A 27,878-nucleotide genomic window follows, 5' to 3' on the forward strand; every position below is an offset into this window, starting at 1 on the left:
CTGTACTGTTTCTGGGACCATTGCTGTTCCTGAGGCCAAAATAATTTCTATGTTTTAAAGAATATGAGAATTGCAACTTGGAATGTTACAACTTTAAAAAATAACTATCGTATCGAAATTTGGCTGATGAATTCCGACGCTTCGAACTGGGCTTGTTAGGAGTTTCAAAAACTTCTATATGTTTCTAATCCCTATTAGAAACATGAAAATAGGTAATATAGAATTTATTTACTCAGTCAGGAAGGATGGGGTGCATAGACAGGGAGTTGGATTCATGATGAATAAGGAAGGTGCTAAGTCCTGTCTGGATTGGGAAGGTATTAATAATAGAATGTTAGTCGTTCATTTTATTACTAAAGAGCGCAGAGTATCAGTCATAGTAGCATTTCATAGTAGTAAATAATATATACACCATGTAAGAGTACACTGTTCCCAACAGGTGGACTTTGATGTCTGCCAAGGAGCATGCCCTGGCGTAAATTGTTATGTGAATTTTACTCAGTCTCACATTATGTGTTGTAGTGATGAGACTCACGTCTGGAAAAAGGAAATAATGGGCCCTTTTACTCACGAATAACTTGACAATTCAAACTGGACTTATTAAAAGTTTTAGAAACTCATATCCCAGGGTTAGTAAGCGTGAAATGGATATATAATTTATTTACTCTGGCAGGAAGTATGGGGTACATAGACAGGAAGTATGGCTCATGATGAATAAGGAAGCTGCTAAGTCTTGTTTAGGCTGGGAAGGCATTAATAATAGATTACTAATTGCTCATTTTATGACTAAAGAGTTCAAGGTATCAGTTATAGTAGTATATGCTCCAGTAGAAGGGACTGACAGAGATAGTAGTGACTCAGTTGATTTTTACTTAGCTACATTAGAAATAGTCATAATAATAAAAATAGGTCAGTAGAAATAGGTATAGATTGTATTCTAGCCTTGATAAATTTGTGTAGGGAAAGTAAACAGTAATGACTACAGACTGCTGCAATTTTGTAGGTATAACAATCTAGTTATACTCAATATAGTATTTGTTCATAAAATGGCCCATAAGATAATATTGTTATTCACATGATGGTAAGAAAGCTAACCTTATTGATTATGTTATTGCAAACCGGAGACTGGAAGGAGACTCTTCAGTTCCTCATTACGTGACCTAGCCACTTGAGAAACCTTTTCTTGATCATGGTTGAAATGTCGTGATTTTGTCCGCATGTTCTCATCAGCTCTTGGTTGCTGATTCTTTGCGCCAGCTGTATGTGGCTAATAGCCCGTAGACATTTTCTGTCAAAAGTATCAAGCTGACGCTCTTTCTCTACCTTAAGGGGCCAGGTCTCACATTTATTTAATACAATTGAACGCACACATGCTGAGTAGATCCTGAACTTCGTCACGAGGCTGATTTCTCTTCTAGTCCAAAGTGGGTTGCTTAGCTGGCCAAAGACAGACCAAGTTCTGCCAATCCTGCCTTGATTATCACTAGCGGCTCCGCCTTTAGCATCTATCAATAATCCTAGGTATTTGAACTCTTCCATCCTCTCAATAGGTTCTCCGCTGATGTATATATAGAAGCGTTCTCTTTGGTTGAAAGATACTTTACTTTAGGGATACCGATCGCAAATCCTGTCTCACTAGCCGTTTTCTCTACTCTTCTTATCATATTTTGTGCTTTCTAAGCAGAGTCTGCGAGTAGAGTACCATAGTCCGCATATTCGATGTCAGCAATGTTTTCTTGTGCTGAAAAGGTGACACCATCATCTTCTTTCAATGCGTTTTAAATAATACAATCTATAATGTAGTTGAAAAGAATTGGCGATGCCGGACATCCTTGACGGACGCCATATGCTATTTTAAAAAGTTCCGTTAGCTTACCATGTATTCGTACGTTACTGAGGGTATTCTCGTCGTATGCTCTTAGCAGGTCGACTATATTCGTAGGAACACCGTCTTTGAGCATTATTTGGCATAAAAATGGTCGTAATATCGATTCAAATGCAGCGATGAAGTCAAGAAAGACTGCGAAGGTATCCAATCCGTGAATGAAACGTTGGTGAAGAATAAGTGGCAGGGTAAAGATATGGTCTATTCATCCCATTCCAGGGTGAAACCTGCCTGGTTCTTCCTTGTTCGTTGCTCTTGCTTTTTTCTAAAACGGTTCACTAAAATTATTGCAAACATTTCCCCAGCTATGTCTATTTGTGAGACTCCTCGGTAATTTTTACAGTCTCCTTCATCTCCTTTCTTGATTATAGGGTTTATAGTGGCGTTACGCCAGTCCTGGGGAACATATTCAGCGTCCCAGACTTTACCAAGTAAGTTCGTTAGGGCTTCAACGAGCGCCGAACTTGCTTTGTAAATTTCTCACGGTAGGAAGTCCACACCCGGGGCTTCATATTTTTTAAAAGACTTAATGGTGTTTCTGACTTCCTCCATCGAAGGTAGAGATATATCGCAAGAATACTGATCCATGAGTAATTGAGCTGCTGGTCGTATATTTTGGCTGGAGTGGACGGAGGAAGTTTGTGGTTTAGCCCGGCCTCTTTTCTTTAACAGATCATTGAAATGTTCTTTCTATCGGTTCGTTCTTTTTAATCGCCCTGTGAGTATAGCCCCATCTGATCTTACTGCATTATCTGTGATGGCATTCCTTTTCTTTTTCAAGTTCAGCTCTCCGAGGATCCTATCTTGTTTACAGGTCTCATTTCTAGCTGCAGCTTCTTCTAGGTCTGTGGCCAGCTTTGACCAGTAGGCATTTTCATCTCTCCTTGCCAGCTCATGAACTTTTTTTCGGAGCTCTGAATACCGTCTTGTTCGATGAAAAGAAATAATTTGTGAGGTCAAAGAAAACGTTTCCTTGCTTAGATTTTTTTTTCTTTGAAACTGGTTTGTTTGATCTTCTCTTTACCGTGATTGCATAATTTGAAATTTTACTTTTTGTAATTTATTAAATATTATTTTTTGTTTCATCTTAAAGAGTCAGCCAGGTCATTAAATGAATCAAATGGGCAAGGTGATATTTCGTCAAATCAGCCTCTCACTCCACCAACTTTCGATGATCGACTGACGAGAGAAGATAGCCCTTTTGTTTTTACCCCACCTTCGATACCTACCCCCAATGGAGTGCATACCCATCTTGTGATGAATATGATGCAGTTTCTAAGTGTCGGAGACTCTCATCAAGTAAGTAGGCTAATGTTTTTAACCTGTTTTCAGGATTGGATTAAAGGCTAGCAATTCAATCAAGTCTAAGAAGCAGTCGTTCTACCAACTGTCTGTGGTTAGAAATACGGTAGATTCGGAATCTAAGTAACTATAACAAACAGTAAATGACTTAAATATCACTCCCTTAGTCTGCAGACACATACTATTTGTATTCTTTTGGTAAAAACTAACCTGCAGAATAGTTTTTTCTGATGGTTCCCAGGCTATCGTCTATTCTTGTCTCTTTCTCATTTTTAATAAACTATGCGCACCAATTTATCTTTTGAATTTAATCGCTGTTTCGAGGGCAATTCGCATTGATTTAAAATATAAAGATGGGCAAAATATAAGCAACATTAAAATCGATAATTTAGAAGAACATGCAGCATATGTATATCTTTGCTATCCTTTACCCCTGTCTGTATCATCTAGATGCCCATAATTGTCGGATGTACCTAGTGATCTAGATGTAGAATTCTAGACCCTTGGTATTGAGGTAAAGTAGTGTGTGAGAATCATGGATGTATAAGGAATTTTAATGGGGACATACTTCACGTATGTACATTATTAGTACAGCGTTCATTCAGTTTCAAGAATTTCTTCTTGAGTGTGTTTTAACAAAATATCATGGAAAATTAATAGTAATCTAAATGATATTGAAACATCAAGTTAATTCTTTTAATGTACACTGGTTATAAGAAGCTTTAGCGAGCTTTTCAGAGCTGAAAGTGATCAGAGGGCAAGTGGCTTACCTTTTGTGCTTTTTTTTTGCCTCGGACATCCCGTAATCGCTTGTGCAATGGGATTAAATTTTTGGTATAGTTGTTTCGTTCAGAATAGTCAAAAGGCTTAATAGGCTAATAAAATTAAGCCTTAATAGGCTTAATCTAGGGTTGAACTGACTCGTGCAACCGTGACCCTTGCATGACCCGTAGTCTTAAATTATGTAAACTACGCATTCTTTACAAGTTGGTTATAGTAGAAAAGCTTCGCATCTTTGGACTTAAGCTGATCAGTATGGAACTGAACATAGAACGATTTTTTCGCTAGGCCACGGTTATTCAAAGGCTCCTAAGGGTATACTCCTGAAATAACTCGCATACTAGAGGACATCAAAACGCATTTTGTGCAAAGTACTTAATCTGCAGTTTCTCAGGAAATGACTTGATAGTTCGTGTTGAATCCTTCAGGAAGTTTTGGATACAAAATTTATATCGGTTATTTTGCTCTTTAGAGTGGGAAAGTGGTAAATATGTAGAAACTGTTTGCATACATATAATCAAAATAGCGTGTCTGGAATATTCCCAGAACAGCTTGAGGGATCGTGGTAAAAATTTTGGCGAGTGTCAGAGAGCCATCTCTAAACCATTTGCGTTGGGAGCCCCTGTCAGACATAGAACATATGCACATGAAGTTGCCAGGTAAATTGAAGGTTTTAGTATGGTTTTTTACTTTTTGTAGAAAATATTTTTCCCAAATTTATATTTACGATATGTCCATACGATTAACGAAGTTCATGGAAATTTTAGTACCAAAGAATGATGGATCAGCCCGTTGCAGGCCAATGCAATAAAAGTAAGAAGTTTTATTGGAATGGTAACCACGGCTGCTTCCAGATATTGGCGCGGATACGGTGCACCACTTATTGGAGGGGAAAGCCTCGCTGACCAAATATTATATTGGAATGCCTCGCGGTTACCACTACTGTACCGTAAATATAGAATATGTTAGTACCCTTTTACGGTATACCCAGCTCCAGGGTATGGTAACGTGATTGAGTGATCAAACGGGCCAAACTCTAGGCCAAGGGTGCATCCAACCTGGGTCACCACTAATATCTCTAGCTATCTCTTTGGAGTGTAAACGGCCCCCCTATCGAAATACTAGTGACAGTCTTTCTCGCAAGCTCTTTTTCCTACCCTGCCTGGGTTACTGGAAAAATAATCTCGCACGACTGTAGAAAATACACGACTTGTATTCTTCCAAAGGTTACTTGACAAAACCCACATATATATTAACTCTGAAAAAACAGATTCTGTAAACGGGGTCTCAATGTAGACTAAAAAACAAAACACCACTTCTGTACAAAAGCACTTTCTGTAGGGGTGGACCTTAGATTGGCCTTGGCCAATCTGCTAAATTAATGTTCGAAAAACCTGGCTTCTTTTGAATAATATTGTCTCTCAATGGCCCAGAACAGGAAGACCAAAATAGGATTTAGCTTGCAAGCTTACTTATTGCAAAACAACAATAGCTTAGCAACGAGACTTTAACTTATCATTGAAAATTATACTATAGGTAAAGCTAAGCAATTGTAGTTACGGAAACGAAAACATGTCATTTATCTGAAAAAGAAAAGAAACAGGGGTTAAAGCCCAACAAGCTCTATATTTTGTTACTTAGCCATTCCTGCTCTTGAATTATGTAAGCTACTAAACAGGAAAAAGATATTGAAACAGTAGTCGGAGACCAACACATACCTTACAACCGAGCCATGTAATTTTGACACAAGTTTGGCAAATATTATTTCAAATTCCCCTCTCCTACCATCCTAAGAATGTGCATTAGAAACTAAGTATCTTACAAAAAAACTGTCTATTAGAACTAAAGGTGTTTTTGTGGCTTTCTAGATTGCCTTTTTGGCGTGTTGGTGTCTTTTTTCATTGGTTCCTTATTATTATAATTTTTTTAGCAAAATTTTCTTGATTTTATCTCTTTTACGAGAGTTAGACCTTTTATCACAGAGAGAATATTAGCAGTACAAATACGTTTGAACAAACTTCGGTTTCTGCCATTTAACGTGACGGCTGATCAACAGAGAAAAAAAAAATATTCTATAACAGGATTTGACGATTCTTTTTTTCTTCACAGTAGGAAAAAGAAAATATAAATGTTGATGAATTTATTTAGTATTACGAGTAGCGGTAAGCCTTGGCTTTTGTATAAACGTACTGATTTCAAATTGTTATTTTCTTCAAAATTTGAATGTTTTGACTTAAAAATTACTATCAAATCTTGCTAGTGAAAATTTTCTTCCAGATTGAAATGTATATCGTATACATTCGTCGAACCTCGTAGTTTTAGTGGAACATTCTAACATTTTGAAGTTTCCTGGGCGAAATGCTGGTAATTCAGGAAAAGGGGGGTCTTCGAAAAAAATCGAATTACTTTTTTTAATTGAACACTAGAAAATGATTTGATATGAATTTCTGAAGCGGGTAGTTATCTTGAAAAATTTCTATCCACTGATATTTTCTTAGACTGGTGGGCAGATACTTAAGTAGTAATGCCTGCACAATTGCCTAACTCTATATAAAGTGAAAGCCAAACAAGAATCGTGCTGTTTTTGAAAGTGTTGGGTCCCAATACCCCTCTATGCACGTGCGTAATGGGGAAATTAAAGGCAAGTTAATTATTAATAGCTTGATAGGCGTTATAAGTGCATTATTTTCGCAGGGAAGTTCCAGTCACTCCCACGACTCTTCAAGCTACAATAGTTGTCCTTACACGCCACAGAACAGCTGTGCAGAAGAGCCTACTCCTTCACATGTGAACCTTCCCAGTTTCAACTCCCGTGACATGCTTGAAAAGATTGAGTCAAAACGTACTAAGCTCCGCGGCTGTGACATTGAAGAAACAACTACATATCCTTTCACTCCGAAAAATAGTTTTGTTGACAGCAGTTTTGATGACGTGTATAGTCGATTGTCTCAAGTATCTACTATTGATTCAGACGTAATTGTTCGTAAGCTCTCTGAAAAGGGGAAGCGTAACCCAATGCCAGACGTTATTGAAGATGAGTAACTTGAAGTATGGATTTTAATTAGCTAGAAAGCGTAATTATAGATGGAGCCACTATTCAAGGTTTATTTCAATATCTATATGATCATTGTAACATATTAAGGATGATTTTCTTTGATAATTTTCTCTGAGGAAAAAAAATATAATAAGAAAACTAAAGAACTTTACTTAAAGATAAAAACTAAAAGTAATAAAGACTACTGAAACATGAAGGTGGTTGATTAGAGAACAGATTAAAAGCATCTGCTATATTAGCCAAAAAGTGATGGAGCGTAAGAAAATTCCGGTATCTCTACGTCGTCATTGTGGAATTTGTTGAGGTCTATTTGCCCCTCCATTTTGGAGTAGTAGTTATAGGCCTCATAATTGGGCGGTGAGGGTAGTATACCATTGGTGCGTAAAAATGTAAAATCAAGCAATTTAATGTAAGAATAAATGGGGGGGGGGGAAGGTGCCCCCTGCCAGGGCATAGAACCGACACTGTTGTCTCGGCTTATCAGCCGCTCAGCTTCTTAGCGCTCTGTCTAGGTAAAATAATATTATAATTGTTTTTAAAACTATCTTGGTCAAGAGGAACTTTTTGACGTTGAATGTCAGAGGAAAAATTACAGAGGTTTCTTTCAGAGAGTACTGAAATCACCAGTAAGTGCTTTTTAGGCCTCAATTTTCCCGGGAGTGGAGTATATGGGTCAATTTTGGTCGGAGGAGATTAACTTTTCGCTGGGATCTTCAAGTAAGCCTCTTCAAAGGTACCTAACAACGACCGAGTGTTTAATCTTGATCTATCTGGATCATTTTTTCACACCGGAAAACGAAAAATTATTTTATTAGGAGCAATCTTATTAAACGAACAACAATTGTATATATGGATATTTGGTTCCGTGATATACAAATTATTTTTGTAATTTTTCTGTTGCAAGGTGTAACTTGTAATGAGAAGCAATTAAGAATCTGAGATTCACTTCATAGCTATCGAACGTGAATGTCTTTCTCTAAAAGCTTGGAATCAACTATTTAACAAATTGTGTAACGACACTGCTCCTGCTCATGCCCAAGACTTCAACCTTCAGGAATATGTGATTTCAGTCAGCAGATAATCTACGAAAAATTTTAAGGAGGTTGGATGAAGGACCCTAATTTTTCTGAAGTCATGACCTACCTTGAACGTTATTTTTAACTGAGAAATATTAGTACGCCAATTTTCAGAAGAAAAAAATACAGTGTCATTTTTTAGCAAAAATTTATAGATATATAATTATTGCTTGTTTAATAAGATTACCAATTGATAAATGTTATAATTTATTCTAGTTTTGAAAATTAAAAAATTCCCCTCAAACAGTAGATTTTCTGGGGCAACCTATGAAAATTGAGGTTTAGCTTTAATTCATAGCATTTTTGGTGGATAATTTCTTTTTTTTTTATCCCTCTTGCAATTTTTAAGTGTGACCCCGGTGAAAGTTGAAATCAAATGATTTAAAATGAAGTTTTTGTATAATCCTTAATTCAGAAGTAAAGGAAGAGATGTAAAAAACTTTATTTGAAAGACCAGACCATTTCAGAAATTCTTATTTGTAATTGAAACCGACGTAGATCTTTCAATTAATGCAGAAAAAAAAATGAAATTTTTATGTAAGAGGACGGAAAATCATCCTAAGAAGAATGTGTACATGTGACAAAACTTTTAATTACAGATATAATATAGACAGTTTTTCTCACAACACCCAAAACAGGTTGGCTCGTATGAGAATTTGAGGATGGATGATTTTTCCCGGCTAGATCAATTAAAGACAAAAAAAAAATCAATACGATGACTGCGTTGTACTAATGGGGAACCGGACATGATTCTTTTCATAGTTTATGGTTTCTTATATGTTTCGTTCGGTTTAAGTAACCACAAAACCTAAATTTGCGTTCTGCTTTTTCTTCCTATGTAGGTCTATGTGAACCTCGATTTCCAGTGAAGTTTTTAATTGACCATGATGCTTCTTAGTGAAGGGACGTAAAAACTGCGTTTTGACTTTTACTTAGCAAACGTATCTCTTTTTCATTTAAGTCAATGTTTCATCGATTAAATTATTGCTCATAGAACTATCCTATTTCTAACGCGTGTATATTATGAATAACGTGCTCTGTGCAACGCCAACACTGAAGTTGGGGTGAGTGGAATACAAGAAAATTATATTTTAGGCTACATTTGTTAATAGATCTCCAAAGAGATCTTGTGAATAATGTCACCTATTAATTATTCGTAATCCTATAACCTAATCTAATCCAACTTTTTTCGTGAATCGGAGTATACGCTCACAATCGCTCCACACCTGACTGCTTGCAATAATTTGTAACGTTTGTTTTACTTGGTATTTAAGTTTCTTGGATTTTTAAAGAAAATTTGTTTTGAATTTTTTGGATGCTATTTTTTTTTTTAAGTAGAAGTTTCGGATGGTAAATTCAAAATGCGAGAACTTTTCTTAGAAATTCCTTTTAAAGTTTTTTGTGAATTTTTGGGTTTCAAATAAAAGTAACTTGTGAAAATCGCAGCGTAAAAACTACGGGTGATGGAAAGATTCATATCATTTTCTGATCTAGTGTGTTAAGTTTCTTGCGAGCAACTAAATGCTAGCATAAAATGGAGGGAATGCGAAAACCTGATTTAAATTAAAATTCTGTGTTAAGACTTTTATTTAGATAAATTAATATGGTTCTTGAGACAAAAATCAGTTAAATCTTGTTCCCAAATATTACAAGCTAGACATTTTCATATTGCCTGGGAATTACGGATATTCTCAAGTTACTCGTGTGGTATGTAGTGTTTATAATTTGTAAAAAAAAAGATTGTTATTTCATTCTACTGTTAGTAAGGAGGGAATAATTCCCTCCTTCCTAACAGTATTTCCATTACTATTTGTTTTATTGTATATCAGTTTGTGAAATCGATGAAATCCCTATCCGTTTCCTCTTCAATTGGTATGTATTCTAACTTCAAGACTATGCTTAAATATTGGTATATTACTATAATGCCATCTACTATATTTAATAAATTATGACAAGATTTCCTTTTGATTAGCTTTTATTACCAGTTGCCAGTTACCAGAGGCGTTGTTTATCTGGGCATTTGCCCCCCCCCCAATAATGGATGGGAAAAAATTATCCAATGCTCCTTGACCATCTAGATATGGACTCTTCTCCCCTCCCCAATAAAAATGCTGGAGATTTTCCCTTTTGAATTACTGTTCTAGTTTTCAAATCTGAAATGATGGTTAAAAGCTGCCTTTTGTATATGCTAAAATTAGCCTTTCTGAATCAAGTCATTGTTCTGCTTTAGTACATCCCTGTAACGGTGGCATAATTTCGTCCAAATCCTGGGGGGGGGGGTAAAGTTGGAGCTAATTTTCCCAAATCAAGTGAAAATAATAAGTGACGACTGAAAAATGAGCCATATAGTACCATAAGTAAAGTAAAGATGTACTAAAGAAAACTGACTGACCCGTTTATGTGGATGCTTGAATTATGCAGGCTATCTTAGTTTTGACAAAGTTTTTGAAAAAACTAAATTTCAGCTGGGGGCGGGGGGGGGGACCGAGGTCTAGTAGGGGCAGTTGCCATCCCCGTTTCTCCCCTGTAAATCTTCATAATTTTTTTTTTGTGATATTATTATACCTTATTTGGCTCGTCTGGTGAAACTACCCCACTTCTGGGCATTTATGAACGTTATAATTTTCATTTTTGCTAAGATCAAAAACAGATTGTTCGATGTTTTATCCCTTTTCCTCTATTCTGTAATTAATTTGGAAGATTGTGCCTCTTTGATGATTTTTATTATGTTTTCTGATCGGGGATAAAAGCTGGAATTTTACTGAGGACAACACTACTGAATAGCTTTTTTACCCAGTCTTGGTCATGTTTTTGGCGTATTGTTTGCTATTTTCAACCTTTTGTGGGATTTCTCTGGTTTTTCAAGACGATTTAAAAACGAAGAAGCTCTTCGTTTTAAAAGCAACGAGTTCGATTTCGGATAAGTTATAAGTTAGCTTTTCGGACTTCACTTTCAACTGTTTTGTTATTTTCAGGGACTTGTTGTTTTTGTTGATCAGTCTAGGAATAGTGTGTATTCTAGATAGTTCCAATAAAACTTAAAATATTCTTGTGCTTTGTTGTAAAGTTAAAAGACAGGGTTAGAGCTCAGACCATGCGCTTTGAACAACTTTCATAGGTTTAAACTTCCTTTTTTTTCTAAATTCGTGGCGCCAGGTGTAATGAAATATCCAATTTGCCACTAGTCTTTAATTCAACTAGTTAACTGTTGAGTTTTCTTTTGAAAGAGTCAACAGAGACACTTTCTTAATAAATTCTCCTTGAAGACCATTCAGATTGAAGTGTAACGTCGGTTAAAAACTGTTCTTCAAATACTCTGCTCTCGGTGCGCCCGGCTCAAGATAATTGGACTGAGCTGTTTGCCTTCGTGTCTGTCTTGTCAGCTGGACTATTGGTGGCACAATAAGAGAAAGTTCTTGAGAAGTAAGTGAATTTATGTACTTAAAGAAAACGCACATCGACGCTACATCTAAGCTCTCACTAACATACTGGAGAGAGTCGTGGGGAACGACTGAACATGTCCTATTATCCGTATCCTGCATATTTAAGAATGGTGTCAATAACGTTTTAGGAGCAGCTTCATACAGCGGGCATCTATACTCGGCGACGAGCATGATGCAAGACTTGTAAGGTGAGTGAGGTAACATTTTGTGAACTGTGTATTCTTTCCTTGTTTATTACAAGAAAAAAACTAAAATACTGGTTCAACTTCCAGGAATATAAAAGAAGTTTTACGGCAGAAATTTACTTCTGAGTCATTTTAGTTTTACTGCTCCGTCAATTCTTTGATTGCTCAATTCGCCATCATTCCTGTTAAATTTCGGTTTATTATGTGAGTAACATCTGCTCAAGGAAAAGTAATGGCTTAAAAGTATATTTTTCTGATCTTGAGCACCTATGCTGTTAATTAAATGATTCTGAACAAAAAATTAAAAATACTGATAGCACTGTCAACTCACTGCAGCATCTAGTGACTTGAGGCCAAGACAGCTGCCCACATTCCTCCTCGACCTCTATACATTCAAAGCCTCTATCTATTTATTCCTCCTATCTCAACCTTTATCCTATAATTTTTCTAATGAAGTTTAAATTTCCTGTAAATGTTTCCTTTTGACCTCTTCCCACTCCATTAGAAGAGGTTCTACTTGTTTTTCAACTCTGGTGAATTGTAAAAAAAAAAAAAAAAATACAATCTTTGACAATCTGTCATCTGCAAAACGTGGCCTATGGCACCCAGGTAAGTCAAGCTAGCCTCTCAATTGACTTTTTCGTTACCTAATATCTCCTCTTCATCCCCATTATTCCTATTCAAGTGAATCAATCTTATTAAAACATTAATCTTTCAGACTTTTATTCTCTTGTAACAAATTCCTAGAATTGATTCATTTCGCTAATATTTTTATTTAGAATACTCAAATCATTTGCATAATCAAAGTCTAGGAGTCTTACCTACCCATTTGATATAATGTTTTCCCCTAGCTTTTGCCGTCTTCCTCACGAAGTTTGGATGAGATCCAGCAATCACTTTTGGTAGATATCTTGGTAAATATAGTATATATACCACTCATTCTCCTTCCCCTTCTAAATGGGTTAGGTTGGTCCTGGACCTCTGAAAAGATGAACTAGGACATTTGTTTTTACCTTGAGATCGGAAACCTTTGCTGGTAGGTGTCGTGACTATGAGAATGTAGGAGACTCCCCCACCCCACCCCTTCAAATAAGTCGGATACCCAAGAAAGCCAACTACAATGTGGAAGTCTGTCCTAGTTTTCCATCAAATTTTGTTTAAATCAGACAACCCCTTTTGGATGATTTCCTGATTACAAGAATATACCCCCTTCCCTTCCTAAGAGAGGACTGTTGCTGGATCCCAAAAATCAGAAGTCGACTCTCATGTTTACTTAAATCTGGGAGCTTGTTCTGTTGATGTCGTGACCACATGAATGGTTGGAGGCTCCCCTCTATGGAGGGTCGACTTAGATCCACATACCGAAAAGCACAATCAGGACATGAACTCATGCTTGCCACCAAGTTTGGTTGGAATTTGACGTGGCTCTCTGGTAGAGTATTGATGACAACAATTTAGATACCCCCTTCCCATGTGCCACACGAAAATTGGAACTAAGCTAGACTCTCAACGTGCACGATTATGACACTAATCTTATTTTTTTCTCAGTTTGCTTGAGATCCAACGACCCCTTCAAAAGATATTTTAACGACAAGAAATTAGGGTTTCCCCCTTCCACAGAAGTTCAAATCGATCTTTGTCTTCAAAAAGGCAGAAGTAGGTCTCCAAATGTTTGTTTCTCTTTTGGTTCATGCCAATTATTCAGAACACCCCCAAGAAGTGAAGTTAGGTTAATTTTATGAAAATATACCAAAATATGATGAAAATATGATATTTTATTAACAAAATTATGGGAACTGTAGCAGAAAATTATGGAAAGCAGGTCGCCGAGAACGCGTTATATTGAATGCCTAACCTGTAACCACCTTTATATATTAACAATTTAATTAAAATGTACCTACATCGTAGTTTTCCCCCCTCAAAATAAGCAAATCATAACCGATTGCTGAGAGGCAAACAGATTTTTTTCAAATATTACAGAGCGAAATTCTTGATTGTGTTCTGAATAATTAACAAGTACCTCTTTTCCTTCTTGTAATAGTGCTATTAGTTTTATTCAGGTGTCTATTCCCAACGCTACCAGCCAAATGTCTCTGTTTGGGAAACTTGACTTGATATATTATGGCGTTTGATCATTAGAAAATTCAATACAAATGAAATATTCCATATAGAACAAATTGGAACGTAGCAATTCCAGTTTGACCTTTCCTGAATTATTTGCATGAAATCTAGACGAGGTACATGGCTTACACAAATCCGACATTAGGTGATCTCTAAAAGGTTTCCTTTCAGAGTTGTGACACTTTTGTTTGGTTCCTTGTTTATGCTTCTCAGTTGGATGGAATTTTTTTCTTTTTTTTGGCAAATAACTAGAATCGAAAAAATGAAATTGTGTTGTTAGTAACTTCATGGATCTAAATTTCGTCGAGATTCTTGTGAAATCACAGGCTGTCCTGACCTTAGCTTTTCTTGTCGGTTAAGAGATAAAATTCAATAAAGATATTCATAGAATTAGTAAATTCAGGAAAAGAGGGACTATAAAAAAGAACAAAACAACTGTACAACAATAAGGCGGTAAAAGAAATAACCTTGCCACACTGGAAGATTTTGATCAATCAGTAATTTCAGCATAACTAAAGCATGGATTTGACCCAATTCATTCAGGCGTTAAAAGGGCCTTCATTAAAAGAGTGGAACAATAGTTATTTGATAAGATAAAAATAATAGTTAAAATCTATTTTGTGGAGGTTTCAGTTTCTTATGTAACCCCTTTAGTCTAACAAAATCTATTCCAATGTGCCATGTATAGTAAAATTTGTGTTTCTTCTTCACAATTAGCTAGTAAAAACATTATTAATAATTCACGCTCTATCAAATATTTAGTCCTTATATCCTTAAAATGATCTGCGGTGTCAAGGATCTCTGTGGATGGTAAGGAGAAGTCCCCTACCCCCTATAAATCACAGGCTTGCAAAACTAATTGTTCTGTGTTTAATAAACAATTTCTGCTTGTTCTTTCAGGGTTAGAATAAAAGAACTGAATCTCTGTTTCATATTTTGTAACCCTCATTGGGTGTCATATAAACATGATAAGGAACTCTTTATTTTTATATTAAATTAAAAAAAAATAGTTTTTAGAAAGTTAGGAGCGACATTAAAATTTAAAACGAACAGAAATTACTCCGTATATGAAATGGGTTGTCCCCTCCGCAATCCCTCGCTCTTTACGCTAAAGTTTTTAATTGTTTTAAAAAGTAGAATTGTGGCAAAGAGTCAAACTTTAGCGTAAAGAGTGAGGAATTGCGGAGGGGACAACCCATTTCATATACGGAGTAATTTCTGTTCGTTTTAAGTTTTAATGTCGCTCCTTACTTTCGGTTAAAAAAACTAGTTTTTTTATTTAATTTCTGAACGTTTTTGAATTAATGCATGTTTGATTTTGGTCAGATGATTTTGAGAAATAAGGGGTGGGGAAGGAGGCCTAGTTGCCCTCCAATTTTTCGGTTACTTGAAAAGGCAACTAGAACTTTTAATTTTTAACGAACGTTTCTATTAGTAAAAAATATACGTAACTTAAGAATTAACTTACGTAACAAACTTTTATATTCTTATATTTTTGATTATATATATGACCTCGCTCTTCACACTAAATCTTAAGTTTTGTACCAATTCTTTAAGAATGACCCCTGAATCAGAAAGGCCGTAGAATAAATAGTTGAAATTGCTAAAAATACTTTAGTATAAAGAGCGAAGTATTTATCTCCTCCTAAATCCTCGCTCTTTATGCTAAAGTATTTTAAAACCCCTCATATGCGTAATAATCTCTGTTCGTTTTAAGTTTTAATGCTACTCCTTACTTTCAATTGAAAAAACTTTTTCATGTTTATATTTTCATTGTTTTTTTTTAATAGTGATGCTAGAAAATCCTGCGCCCTTTTCATTGAATTTCTCTTCCCCCATGAAATATTCCTACAAGGAAAGATCCTCCCACATAGCCCCCTCCCCTCAACACCACACCCAAACCAAAAAAATCCCCCTGAAAACGCCGGTACACTTCCCAATAACCATTACTGTATGCAAACATTGGTCAAAGTTTGTAACTTGCAGCACCTCCCCCAGGGACTGTGGGGGGGGGGGTAAGTCATCCCCAAAGACATAGTTATTATGGTTTTCGACTATGCGGAACAAAATGGCTATCTCAAAATTTTGATCCGTTGACTTTGGGGAAAAATGAGCGTGGGAGGGGGCCTAGGTGCCCTCCAATTTTTTGGTCACTTAAAAAGGGCACTAAAACTTTTCATTTCCGTTAGAATGAGCCATCTTGCAACACTCTAGGACCACTTGGTCGATACGATGACCCCTGGGAAAAAAAAACAAACAAATAAACACGCACGCACGCACATTTGACCTTGAAATTATTTTCTATAGGGTTCTCTGATACGCTGAGTGCGATGGTGTGATTTTCGTTAAGATCCTATGACTTTTACCGGGTGTTTCCCCCTATTTTTCCAAAATAAGGCAAATTTTCTCAGGCTCGTAACTTTTGATGACAAAGACTAAATTTGATGAAACTTATATATTTAAAATCAGCATAAAAATCCGATTCTTTGATATATATTTTAGCATTGAAGTTCTGTTTTTTAGAGTTTCGTTTACTATTGAGCCGGGTCGCTGCTTACTACAGTTCGTTACCACGAACTGTTTGATACCAAGGCCGGGTCGATTAGGCATAAAGGAGAGAAGGAAGGAAAAAATCAATTTTCCGTATCCCATATGTTATTTTTGACGCTCCCTTGTCAAATAAGAGGGTCATGTCGTTATTTTTTTTTTCATACACCAAGAAATAGGCTCTGTTGTCAAATGGAAACGAATTTAGGGCATCAACAAATCCTTGCCCCAACCTATCTAATAGAGGTTCTCTTCAAATTCCCAAACGGAAATTACAGGGTCAATACTTCTATAAAAACATAAGAAAATCAGAGATAATTAATCCTTAAGCCGGCCTGTTTAGAATAGTTGTTTTTCGGTTGATTGGTAAGTCGGGCACATAAGATTAATAATCTTTTTCAGCTAAAACTGGATTAATGATAGAACCAGTAAAAAATACTATACATGAAAATATTAACACATTTCCGTCCGAAACTCCCAATATGCACCAAAAAACATAACATAGCTAACAAAAACTTTAATCTCTGGTAGATGAGTTGTAACATGGCTGAAGACCCTAGTCGAGCTATCTCCAACTAAACACTATCTGAAACTCATCCATCAGTTCTTGATCTGTTCTTAAATGTCTCTTAATATGGCTAAGTTAAGCACAGTACAATAGTGCGAATTCATGTTTCTGCTGAGTGATCTGTAATTGTTAGGTAAAATGTTTTAATACTATTGGTAATTGCTAAGCAGAAATGTCTAAAAAATAACTTGGTAAAAGAAAAGATATGGTGCCTCCTTTTCCTTATACTTGGGTTCTTGCCTTTGCGTAACTTCTCTAAAAATTTCGTTATAGACCTCGGTATTCAGCACCTATTAAGAAAGATTTACGAATTATAGCTCTTTCATATTTAATAGCCAGACTTCTATGAATTTTTTCTTTTTTGGGGGGAGGGGGGGGGCAAATAATTCAATTAAAATAAGAAAATTGTGAAGAAAGTCGTTGAAATCTTGGTGACGGAGCTTTTTGGCAGATGTTTGATGGCACAGTTCATGCCCTCCCCTCACAGAGATCAGAACCGGTGGTGCTCAGAACTGTTTGAGGGCTCAATACTTGCCCTCCTCCCGAAAAAAAGTCTGACTCGAACAATTATTCTTGCTTTCCCCAAAGCTTGACTGAGTTTATTCTGAATAGCTTATGATGACGAACTTTTTAACCCCCCCCCCCCTCTAAGAGGCTCGAAACAAAAGTACAACTGAGACGGACTTTTTTTCAATTTTTGTTGTAGCATGACATTCCTTTCTGATTATAAGTCATGATAATAAAAATTTAAGAACACAGAGGTCATATCGGTTCTCATCTCCGAAAGGCATGGTTAGGATCTCCGGTCTTACTTCCCACCAAGTTCGGCAAAGATATGACAATCTCTCCTGGCAGATATCCTGCTCCTAAGAACTTGAGGACACCTCAACACGTAATGGTTGGATTGCATCCGCGCACTCCGAAGGAATAGCTAGGACACCGGCTTTTTCTGCCATTAAATTTGGTTGTGATATGACAACTTCTTCTAGTATATATGCAAACAAGATTTCGGGCTAGTCTCCCCCAGTTGCACCATTCGGAAGGGGTCTATTGCCTCCTGGATTCTTTGCTACCCCCCCCCCCCCGCTTAGATATTGAAGCATACCTTTTTTGATTTAAAAAATGCCCTCCCCAACAGATTTTGAAATATAAACTTTTGTCTTCATTAAAAAAAAAGAGAGAGAAAAATGTCCTTATCCATCTTCCCGTATTTTTGTCTCCTCCCCTTACATTTATGAGTTAAATCACAGTTGTACTTGTTTTAGTCTATTTTCGGGTCCAATATGCTCTCAAGGTATTAGAAAGCTTGATCGAACTAAAAAATCTCCTTAATAATTTCGGAAAATTCGGAATGTAGGACTTCCATATTGACCTTTCCAAAATCATTTCCTAGAAACTAAAAAAAAATTGGAATTTTCGACCATAGGTCTCGAAGAAATAATCCATGCTCTACGTCAATCATAGGGAGCGAAGTAGTGCTGTCTAAGTAAAGTGCAAACTGGCTTCCCTGTGTTGTTTTTTTTTTTAAGTCACATGTGATTGGACGGCAGCCAGCCCCCTCCCATACCCTTTTTGCTACTTGCTTCCTCACACCCCTCTAAAGACGTACATTCACAATTTTGAGATGGTCATTTTGTTTAAAATAGTCGAAAAGGCCATCAAAGATGCCTCCAGGGATGACTTGGCCTCTACAGCTCCGAGGGCAAGGACCGTAAATTGTACAAGTGGTTAATTTTTTACACAAGGGTTTTATAATGTAAATGGGTGAAAGGGTGTTCTGTCCTGGGTGTCCGATTGCCTTGAAACTTTCAATGATCGTTGTCTTAAGAGAAGAAACCCTATATATGGTTGGGAATATGGGAGGGGGAGGGTGTTAGAGGGCCAGGAAACGGACTGGATGCTTTTTTGTTTCTGATTAGTCGTAGTTTTAGTGAACTCTTACTGGTCGCATGCTATGACAAGGTTCCCTGTGTTTCCCAAGAACATACTTTGGAAACGATGAGTGTACCTGAGTAGATCAAAGACGCTATGTACACATGAATTCTCGAATTATTTACGACATCCCGGGAATGGCCCAATTGATCCAGTTGAAACTGAGGTTATTATTGAAGAGGGAGGAGACAGTTGAGTGGACCTTAAATTTTTACTTGGGAAGAGAGGTAGAGGTAAATAGAAAGGCAGCATGTGCATCCAGCTCAACATGTCTGCAATATCTTAAGAACGCTGGGGGATGAAACGTTCTGTTACAGTTGGACAAAGGAGGATAGGACAGGGGAGATACAAATCTAGTTTTTTTGGGGGGAGGGGAGGCTAAAAAATTTTGTCTCCAATTCAGACAAAAATAACATTTTGGCACTTTAAGATCCTATGAGACTTATAATGTATGCATGGTTAAGAAGCGATATGAATCAAGACACTAGCTATTGAAAGTATCCGTTCTCAAAAACAGCTTGGTTTATCAACTCTTTTTAATAATTTTTCTCCAAAACAAACAAAAATTCACAGAAAAATATAACACAAGAAGAATCATATAACAAAATGATAGGTCAAAGTTCGGCTATATCCAATGTAGGAATAGGATCGGGGGTCAGCATGGCTTGAGCCCTGTAGAAAGCCACATTTTTTCGATTTTCAACCCATTTAAATAACATCCCCTCCCCTATCCACTCTTTATTCTATAATAAAACAGTTTTTGAAAATTGTTACCCAAAATCATTGTTATTCCAAATTTCTGATTGAATACACTAATTTTGTCCGAAATTTAAATAACAAGCCAAAATCTTAAATCTTAAGCTGGAAAACTAAAGAAAAGCTTTACAAATATTCTTACAAAAAAACTATGTCATTCAAAACGAACAGAAAATAATTTAAAAAAAAAACATATTCTGAGAAAAAAACTCGAATAAAAGTAAAGAGCTATAATACAACTAAAGACGAGTAGAAATAAAGCCATATAATAATTAATACGAACAGAAGTAACTATCAATAAGTAAATCAGGCCCAAAACGAACAGAAGTTAAAAAGAAAAAGAAGTCGAACTTGAGCAGAACAGAAACTACGACAAACAGAATGAAGGCTAACGCCAACGCTGCCTAGACCTTCTAAACACAGGTCACCATATGAGCTTCGCCGAAATCAAATTATATTTTGAACATCTTCGCTTTAACAATATTAATTAATCAAACGTTGTTGAGACTTCGAGGAAGAAATAACATTACATATTAAACAATTACACATCAAACATATAAAACATTCATTAATCTTGGTTGTTATTGTAATTTATTTCTTTTTGGCTATTGTTGTGGATATTTTGACAAATAAAACCACACTGTTCAAGATGCTCATCGTTTTCAATGAAGTAGGAACAATATTTTAGCCGTTTAGAGATCTTGATAAGGAGGGAAGGGACAGGTAGTACCACTTTTATTTGTAAACCTTGATTAGCCTACCATTTTTTCCGTGTTGTTGTTGATGTTATGATAAATAAAAACACACTTTTGGGGATAAAAATTGTTTTTAATAAAGTGCAAACAATGTTCTAACTTTTAGAAAGCTTAGGAGGTATTATCCCTACCCCTGCTTGTGGTAATTCCTGTTCGTTTTAACCCAAGCAATCGGGGCCCATTTTCGGCGTTAAAATATGTCAATAGACTGTCTGTGTTGTTACTTATAGTAATCCTGAGAAGAAAATAATCTGTAGGAAATTCATCAATCTGTGCTTGAACTCCAGATCCACAAGTTGGTGGCAACACTGATAAACGATTTGTTCAGAACTATTATGTCAATTATTTCTTTTTTACGTGTTGTCTTTAGTAAAACGGTGCTTTCCCTCATTATTTTGAATCATATGTTAAGGTTCTTTGTGAATAAAAACGTAAATAGTGGGGGGGGGCTATATTCTCCTTTGAATTCTAGGATTTTTATGTTTTTGTTGATGGTTTCAGGCAATTGACACTGGATTTTGCCACTCTTACATGCAATAAACATGGAAAGAGAATGTGTGAACAAAGGTTTACGAATTCAAAATATTTCGGTCTTTCACCTTCAACTGTATTACTTATTTAGTTACTTTTACCATAACTTTTATGCTCTCATGAAGACAACTTCAGAACTTCTAAGTTTTTCCTTTTTTGAAGAGTATAAGGTGATCACTGAGTTTGCTTTAAAAATTCAAGGCAAAAAAAAACGATTATATTGGTATTCTGTTCAATCAAAATTGATATTATAGGACCTAATTGTTTTATAAATGCTATTCTGAGTTATTTGAAGCAGTATTTAAATTGTGTTTGTAGGATACAAATGCTTAGATTGATCTCCAGAACAAATATTTCAGAATACACAAATTTTTGTAATTTGTTTTACAACTCTGAAATCTGTCACGTTTTGGTTTGATGATCATTATTCCCCTCGTAAAATTTTATGCTATTGTGCGCGTTGTGTAGAGATTATGTTTATTACTTGGGATAAAAATTCAGACATAGTCAGGACAGAATTTCACTCTGTTTTCTTTTTTTTCTTTTTTTTTTGAAAAATTAATTCCTGATTATTGAGGAGAATTTTACAAATCATTTCTTTTAAAATTTAAGACTTACAAATTGACTTCAAAAAACTTAAGGATTGGTCGAACCAATACTTTCACTTTCTTGAAGAGCCCGGGAATTTTCTTTAAAATTTTTCGTAGAATTCCCGTTGAGAAATTGCTGCTTTTGAAGCTAGGAAAATTCCCTCCGAAATACTTGTTCTTCCGGGGATTCACTAGAAGTTTATCACAATTAGCCTACCAGTTTTATAAACGCAAAAAGGTCTTTTGTAATTGGGTTATTATTGCAACACATTCCTAAAAATTTAGCGTCGAAATAATAACCTGTTCCTCAAAAATTGCATCTAAAAAAACAATAATTAAAAACTTGCAAAACAGGATCACAGGTCATCCACAATATACGCATACGCTACAATCACTCAAACCAAAATATTTACTCCAAAATAAATTTTGGATTAGGTTCGCCATGCATGGTTACGAAGTTCGCTATATCGGTTGATGGTGTCGGCAAACAACTAGGTGTCAATCTTTTCTTTTGTTTGTCCATTTCTTGAAACACTAACGGTTTTTGATCCGTCTAACCCATAATTCCATTTCTTCATGCCTAGGATTAGGGGGATAATTTGAGCATTCCTCAGTATAAAAAATTACTGTATTGGTTTAATTTGAACGGTTACATACTGTAGTGGTTATAACGGTAACATTATATCCAGTAGGTCTCCGGTTCGTGTCCTGGTGGGATAGATTTTTCTTCATTTGATCGACATTTCGCTTTTGTGTCAGGAAATTGTGAGGAGAGTTTGCAGCAAGGGGTGTGTAGTTCCTAGTAGAGAGGTATCAGGAAGCACTAAATGATTGGAGATGTGCCACTAAAAGCATATTATAACCAATTTGCGGCTAAAATCATGTGGTTTACATTTTTTTTTCTTTTTTTTTCCGTAATTTTTTATAGGCCTTATATTTAATTTAAATCCTGAATACAGACCGTAAAAAATCCGCCCAAAATATATGCCAACTCTTCGTTTTCCATATTAGCTTGATCCAGTTACTTTCTTTTGATATGTTTCTTCGTCTTGTCTCGTCCATTCAGTCTAACAAAAATTATTTATGTCGGAATCTTGGAGGGGAAGAGGATAAAGTTGAATACAAATCCAAAAAATTGGCGAATTATATTGAATAAATAAGAATAGAAAACATCGTAAGAATATTAAAATTTTGGTGGGCTGAAAGGGAATGGCCTAAAGTCAACTTGAGAATTGGTCCAGGCTCAGTTTTTATCCTCAGATCCGGAGCTTGACTCTAAACTCGGCTAAAACAATCATCGGAAGGATTGAGTTTAATCCCAGTTCGGTGGCGTCAATCAATGAAGATTAAGGAAGAGGAGGCAAAATGAATTTCAAATCCTAGAGGGAGGGAACTTCGCTGCTATTTATAAATTTGTTTCAATGGACATACAAAACGAAATTTTTCAGTGAAAATTCTATAAAAAGCATTTTTCAAAATCTATGAAAGAGGGCAAATGCCCCCTGCTTTTCCCCGTCTCAGTTGATGCCATTGTTCCAGCTCTGAGCTGAACTGAGAAAATATAGAATCATACTAACCCTTAATATAAAATTATCATTAAACTGAGTTGCTTCATTTAAACCGTAATTAGTTACCATAACCAGGTTATCTACTGCTTTAATATCCAGTTTCATAGGCAACGTAGTCGCGCAACCTAAGCAAAGGGCGAAGCAACATCCATGTTTTTTTTATATCCAGGCCACTTTGTATGGGAGGGGTTGGCGTAGAAACTTCGGAGGAGGCTCATTCGATTGTAAATTAAGAATTATAGTGGCCTTCTTGAGTTAAAAGAAATGGAGGACAATTATCCCCCTCCCTCACCATTTTTAGCTGCCCCCTCTTAACACCGATCAAAATTTTGAGATAACCATTTTATTCATAACAATCGAAAGGTCCCATGCCTCTACAAATGACATGACCTCCAAAATCTCTGGGGCATGGGCTGCAAATTATGCAAGTTGCCCATTATATACATATAGTTTTTATTATTCGGAAAGGGGCAATATTTGATCCTGCGTGTGTCCAAAAAGACATTCCCTAAATGTAAATTTCAGTGAATGTCGAGGGGAATGATGAACTAAATCAAAACACACTTTGTTTATCCAGGTTGTCGAAAGGGCCAATTTGCAAAACTTCAGGAGCGAATTAGGGTATTCACTTGAAACTTTCAGTGGCTGTTTAAAGATATGTTAAAAAAGGTGTTGAACGATATATCAAAAGGTTGTATAAGCTGCGACTCAGGAACAGCTAAAGATATTAAGTTGGAACTTTTAGGTAATATTGAGAGGGGTGTTGAACGAAATTAAAAGAAACCATGTGCATCCGACTTGTTAAAAGGGCGCATCCGCAATATCTCGAAAAAGTCTAAGAGTATTAAAGTGAAACTTTCAGGGAATGTGGGGGGGGGATATTGAATTGAATAAAAATACACCAAGAGGGGTAAGGTTAGGCTATCTTCTCCCCACCCCAAGACCCCATTTTCCACACCCAAGACCCCAGTTTGCCCCCCCCCCTCAGCTGAAATTTAGTTTCTTCAATAATCTTGTCAAAACCAAGATAAGTCGGTTTAATTTAAGCATATACCAAAATAGGTAAGTTTTCTTTAGTATATATTTGCCTTTATGGTACTATAACGTTCATTTTTATCTGTAATGTCTTATGAACGGTTGACGGTATTATGTTGAAACTTTCAGGGAATGTTGGGGGAAACATTGAATTAAACAAAAGATTTGGTGCATCAAGGTTGTCAAAATGGCATATATGCAATACCTTAGGAGCAGCTAAGCGTATTAAGTTAAAACTTTCAGGGCAAAATAAGGGGGGTGTTGATAAAATATTAGTAGACACTACATGCATCCGGGTTGTCGAAGGGCGGATCTGCATTATCTCCAGTTGGTTAAATCATGAAATAGGAAGGTTATTATAGTCAAAATTTGACATAAGAACTCTAAAACTGAAAACAAAGGTAATCTTGACATTTGAAAGGTTTAGCTCTCTAAACCTAAAATTAAGAGGATTGGAGGGGGAAAATGTAAAAAAAAATTAAATGATGAATTGGAAAGTGTTTTGTTGTCCCAAAAATCGATGTGATATCTGTTAAGTTTAGAAAAAGGTGATAATCTTGACATTTGAGAGATTTGGTTATTTTAACCTAGAATTCAGAGGGCTGGAGGGACGAAATGCAAATAATGCAAAATTTGTTAAAATATGAATTGGCCAGTGTTTGTTGCCAAAACTTATCGTAATATCTTAAAAAAAAACACTAAATTTGTTAAAATCATGAATTGTGAAGTATTTGTTGTAAAAAAAAATTGATGTAAGAAGTCTGAAATTTGATTAATGGTGATATTTTTGACATTTCAAAAGTTTCGTTAGATAGATTTAAAATTTAGAGGGTTAGGAAGGATAAATTGCAAAATTTGTTCATCTTGTCGATTGAGAAGTCTTTTTATTGTCAGAACTATACGTAAAAACTGACATTTTGAAAGAAAGTGATATTATTGACATTTGAAAGATTCAGTTATTTAAATCTGAATTTCAGAAGCTTAGAAGGAAGAAAATGCAAAAATTCTTAAATTGATAATTGCGAAGCGTTTGGTCGTCAAAAAGTGACGTAAGACCTCTGAAATTTAAAAAGATGATATTCTTGACACTTGAAATGTTTATTTATTCAAATTTGAAATCCAAAGGGTTAGAAAGAAGAAAATGCGAATATTGTTAATATCATGAATTGAAAAGAGTTTACGGAAAAAGAAAAAGAAAAAAGACGAATAAGTCTAATATTTGAAAGATCGCGATATTCTTTACATTTGAAAAGTTTAGTTATCTATATTCATAGGGTTAGAAGGAAGAAAAATACAAATTTGGTTAAAATCAGGAATTGGGAAGCATTTTATTGTCAAAACCAGACGTTAGAACTCTAATATTTTGTAAAAAAAAAAAAGGTGATATAATTGATGTTTGAAAGGTTTAGTTATTTAAATACGAAATTCAGGGGGCTAGAAGGAAGAAAATGCTGAATTTTTAAAATTATGAATTAGAAAACTGGATCTAAAGTCGCTTAGTTATTTTTAAAATTATGAATTGGAAAACTGGTTCTAAAGTCGCTTAGTACTGAGGTCTGGAGGTGATCCTGATGTACATCATCTTAAAATTTAAACAATAAAAGACTAAACTATTAAATTAATACCTCGGTCTGTATTGCTGAGTTTTTTGTTTTTTTTCATGATTGCAAATTGGTCTTGAACCGGCTATCTTGTTTACCTTGTTTGGTATTTATTTCCAAGACCTTTAGAGGGTCTCCTACAGCTGAACTAGAAAAGTGTGTTAATTAGTTTGGGGAGAGAGTAAAAATATTCATGGTGATGAAAAGTAAATGAACTGGCCCTTGTCCATGCACGAACATGAAAGATTTATTAATAAAACATAATTACCGTTATATTGCAATCCTAGTCAACATGGAGCAGAGTTGGATAGGTCAGCTTAACATACAAAAAATAGACAAAAAAGCAGAATAATGACATAAAGTGACAATATAGTCATATAAGTTACCATAGAAAAGTGAGAATATAGGCATATAAATACATCAATTTGAAAGAAAAATTTCTCTCAACAAGAATTTTTGCAAAGAGAAGTAGAGAACCATATTAAAATATATGTTAGGGAGAAATATAGTAACCCGAGATGACCAGAGATTATTATCATAAATAAATGAAACCCAAAACGAACATCAACTAAAATAAATAATCACATCAAATATAAAGAGATCCAATACTGATTTAGATGAATAAATAAATCCTAAAACGAGCATAAATTAAAATTAATAATCAAGTCAAACTTAAAATGAAGAGAAATCACTACAAATAGGAGTACGGATTCTGACCCCCTCCCGTCCCTAAGCCTCTTAAAGGCTGTTTTGTCATTTGCGTTTTATTGACAAATATAGTCCTGTGTAGTTTGAATCGTATGGTTTAATTTTTCGAGACATTGATGGAAAATATAGAAAAATCACGATAATACTCGAGGTGACGGGAAAGAACTAATGAAAATAAAATGAATGTTTAATATATAACAATATGAATTCCTGGAAATCCCAGCGATTCAAGTTCCGAGGTTTAATTTTAAAAAAATTGTTGATTTTTCATGTTATAATAATAACAACAAGTTTAAATGTGTTTGCCTTTCAGTTGTCCTATATATGAGAGATAGGGGTTACACTTCAGTTTAATTATTATCATAAAATGGATATCAGTCCTTCACTCAATAAAGCAAAAGTTGACGAGCAGGTTACTTAGAACTATAGCCCCTCTTATATATAGGGAAGTTTCTGCTCGTATTAAGTTTAACGCCATTCTTAATTGTCGTTTGAGAAATTATTTTTTTCTTCATTAAAAAAGAGCGATGAACCTTTATAACACCACAACTGATCAATCTATTCTAGATATATCGCTAATACCATGAATCATCACGTTTGCTAATTCATTATGTAATGGGTTAAAAAACGTTGAAGAAATTCCCGAAATAACAGTTAAGAAGAATGCGGATTTCAGTGACGACAGATTTAATAACATAAGCTCAACCGCGGGTTGATTAAAACCAGTATTCATAATCTAGTATTTTATTTAGCTTATATCCTGTTTTAAAAGTACCTTCATAAACGTCCTTGGGTTGACGTTAGACACCAGTACAGATAGTATTGTGTTTATCCGATGATTAGTTGAAGCTGGCATGACTCAAATTTCAGTGGCTGACTGCTAAATTGCTTATTTGTTTATGATCTATGAACTTAGCTGGATATACTAAAACCAAGCAGATACTTAAATGTCATTGCGATGGTCTCTTATATTCTATGTATTTCTTGGGGTAAGTGTATTTATCCTCTTTTTAAGTTTATCGTTTCAATAGGTGGCAAATTGCAAAGATATTAGCCTTTTTCTATGTTGGAAAAAAGAAAAAAATCACAAAAATTTTACCTTTCAAAGGTCTGGACAGTGATGTACCCTGAGGTAGGTTGCAGGGGGTTAAGACCCATCACCTTTCTGAATTCAGTGCTGTTTACAAAACTCAGGTTTTACAAGTCTTAAGACGAGAAAAGAAAACTTTTCAATTCAAATATCTAAATCCCTTCTTAACCGTTGCAGCCTCTTGCAGGCTGTAGCAATTGGTGGCAGTACACGCAACAGTATTACTGTATTAATATTTGAGCCATTCAGAAGCCAAAATTAACCAAATCCACTTTAGTATTTTTTGGCTTAGTGTTGAAGTAGCTACTGCTTACTGTTGAGGGTCAGTTCTAAATTATCGTAGAATCTTA

The 27,878-nt window shown here is 35.5% G+C and overlaps 2 protein-coding genes across 9 annotated transcripts in view; both read left to right on the top strand.

The window, feature by feature from the left end:
* LOC136038733 (exopolyphosphatase PRUNE1-like) overlaps positions 1-11,146 on the top strand; it is a 66,576-nt gene extending 55,430 nt beyond the window's left edge. For all 8 annotated transcript variants that reach the window (XM_065722079.1, XM_065722080.1, XM_065722083.1 and 5 more), the window contains 2 exons: positions 2,979-3,184; positions 6,662-11,146. In XM_065722079.1, coding sequence (XP_065578151.1) covers positions 2,979-3,184; positions 6,662-7,009 — 554 coding nt within the window. In that variant the 3' untranslated portion in view covers positions 7,010-11,146. The remainder of the gene's footprint in view (positions 1-2,978; positions 3,185-6,661) is intronic.
* Positions 11,147-27,095: 15,949 nt separating this feature from the next.
* Positions 27,096-27,878, top strand: part of LOC136038734 (uncharacterized) — a 74,903-nt gene continuing 74,120 nt past the window's right edge. The window contains exon 1 of the mRNA XM_065722087.1: positions 27,096-27,427. Within this exon, the coding sequence (XP_065578159.1) occupies positions 27,397-27,427 (31 nt within the window). The 5' untranslated portion in view covers positions 27,096-27,396. The remainder of the gene's footprint in view (positions 27,428-27,878) is intronic.

Source organism: Artemia franciscana, chromosome 18, assembly GCF_032884065.1.
Source record: "Artemia franciscana chromosome 18, ASM3288406v1, whole genome shotgun sequence".
Lineage (NCBI taxonomy): Eukaryota > Metazoa > Arthropoda > Branchiopoda > Anostraca > Artemiidae > Artemia > Artemia franciscana.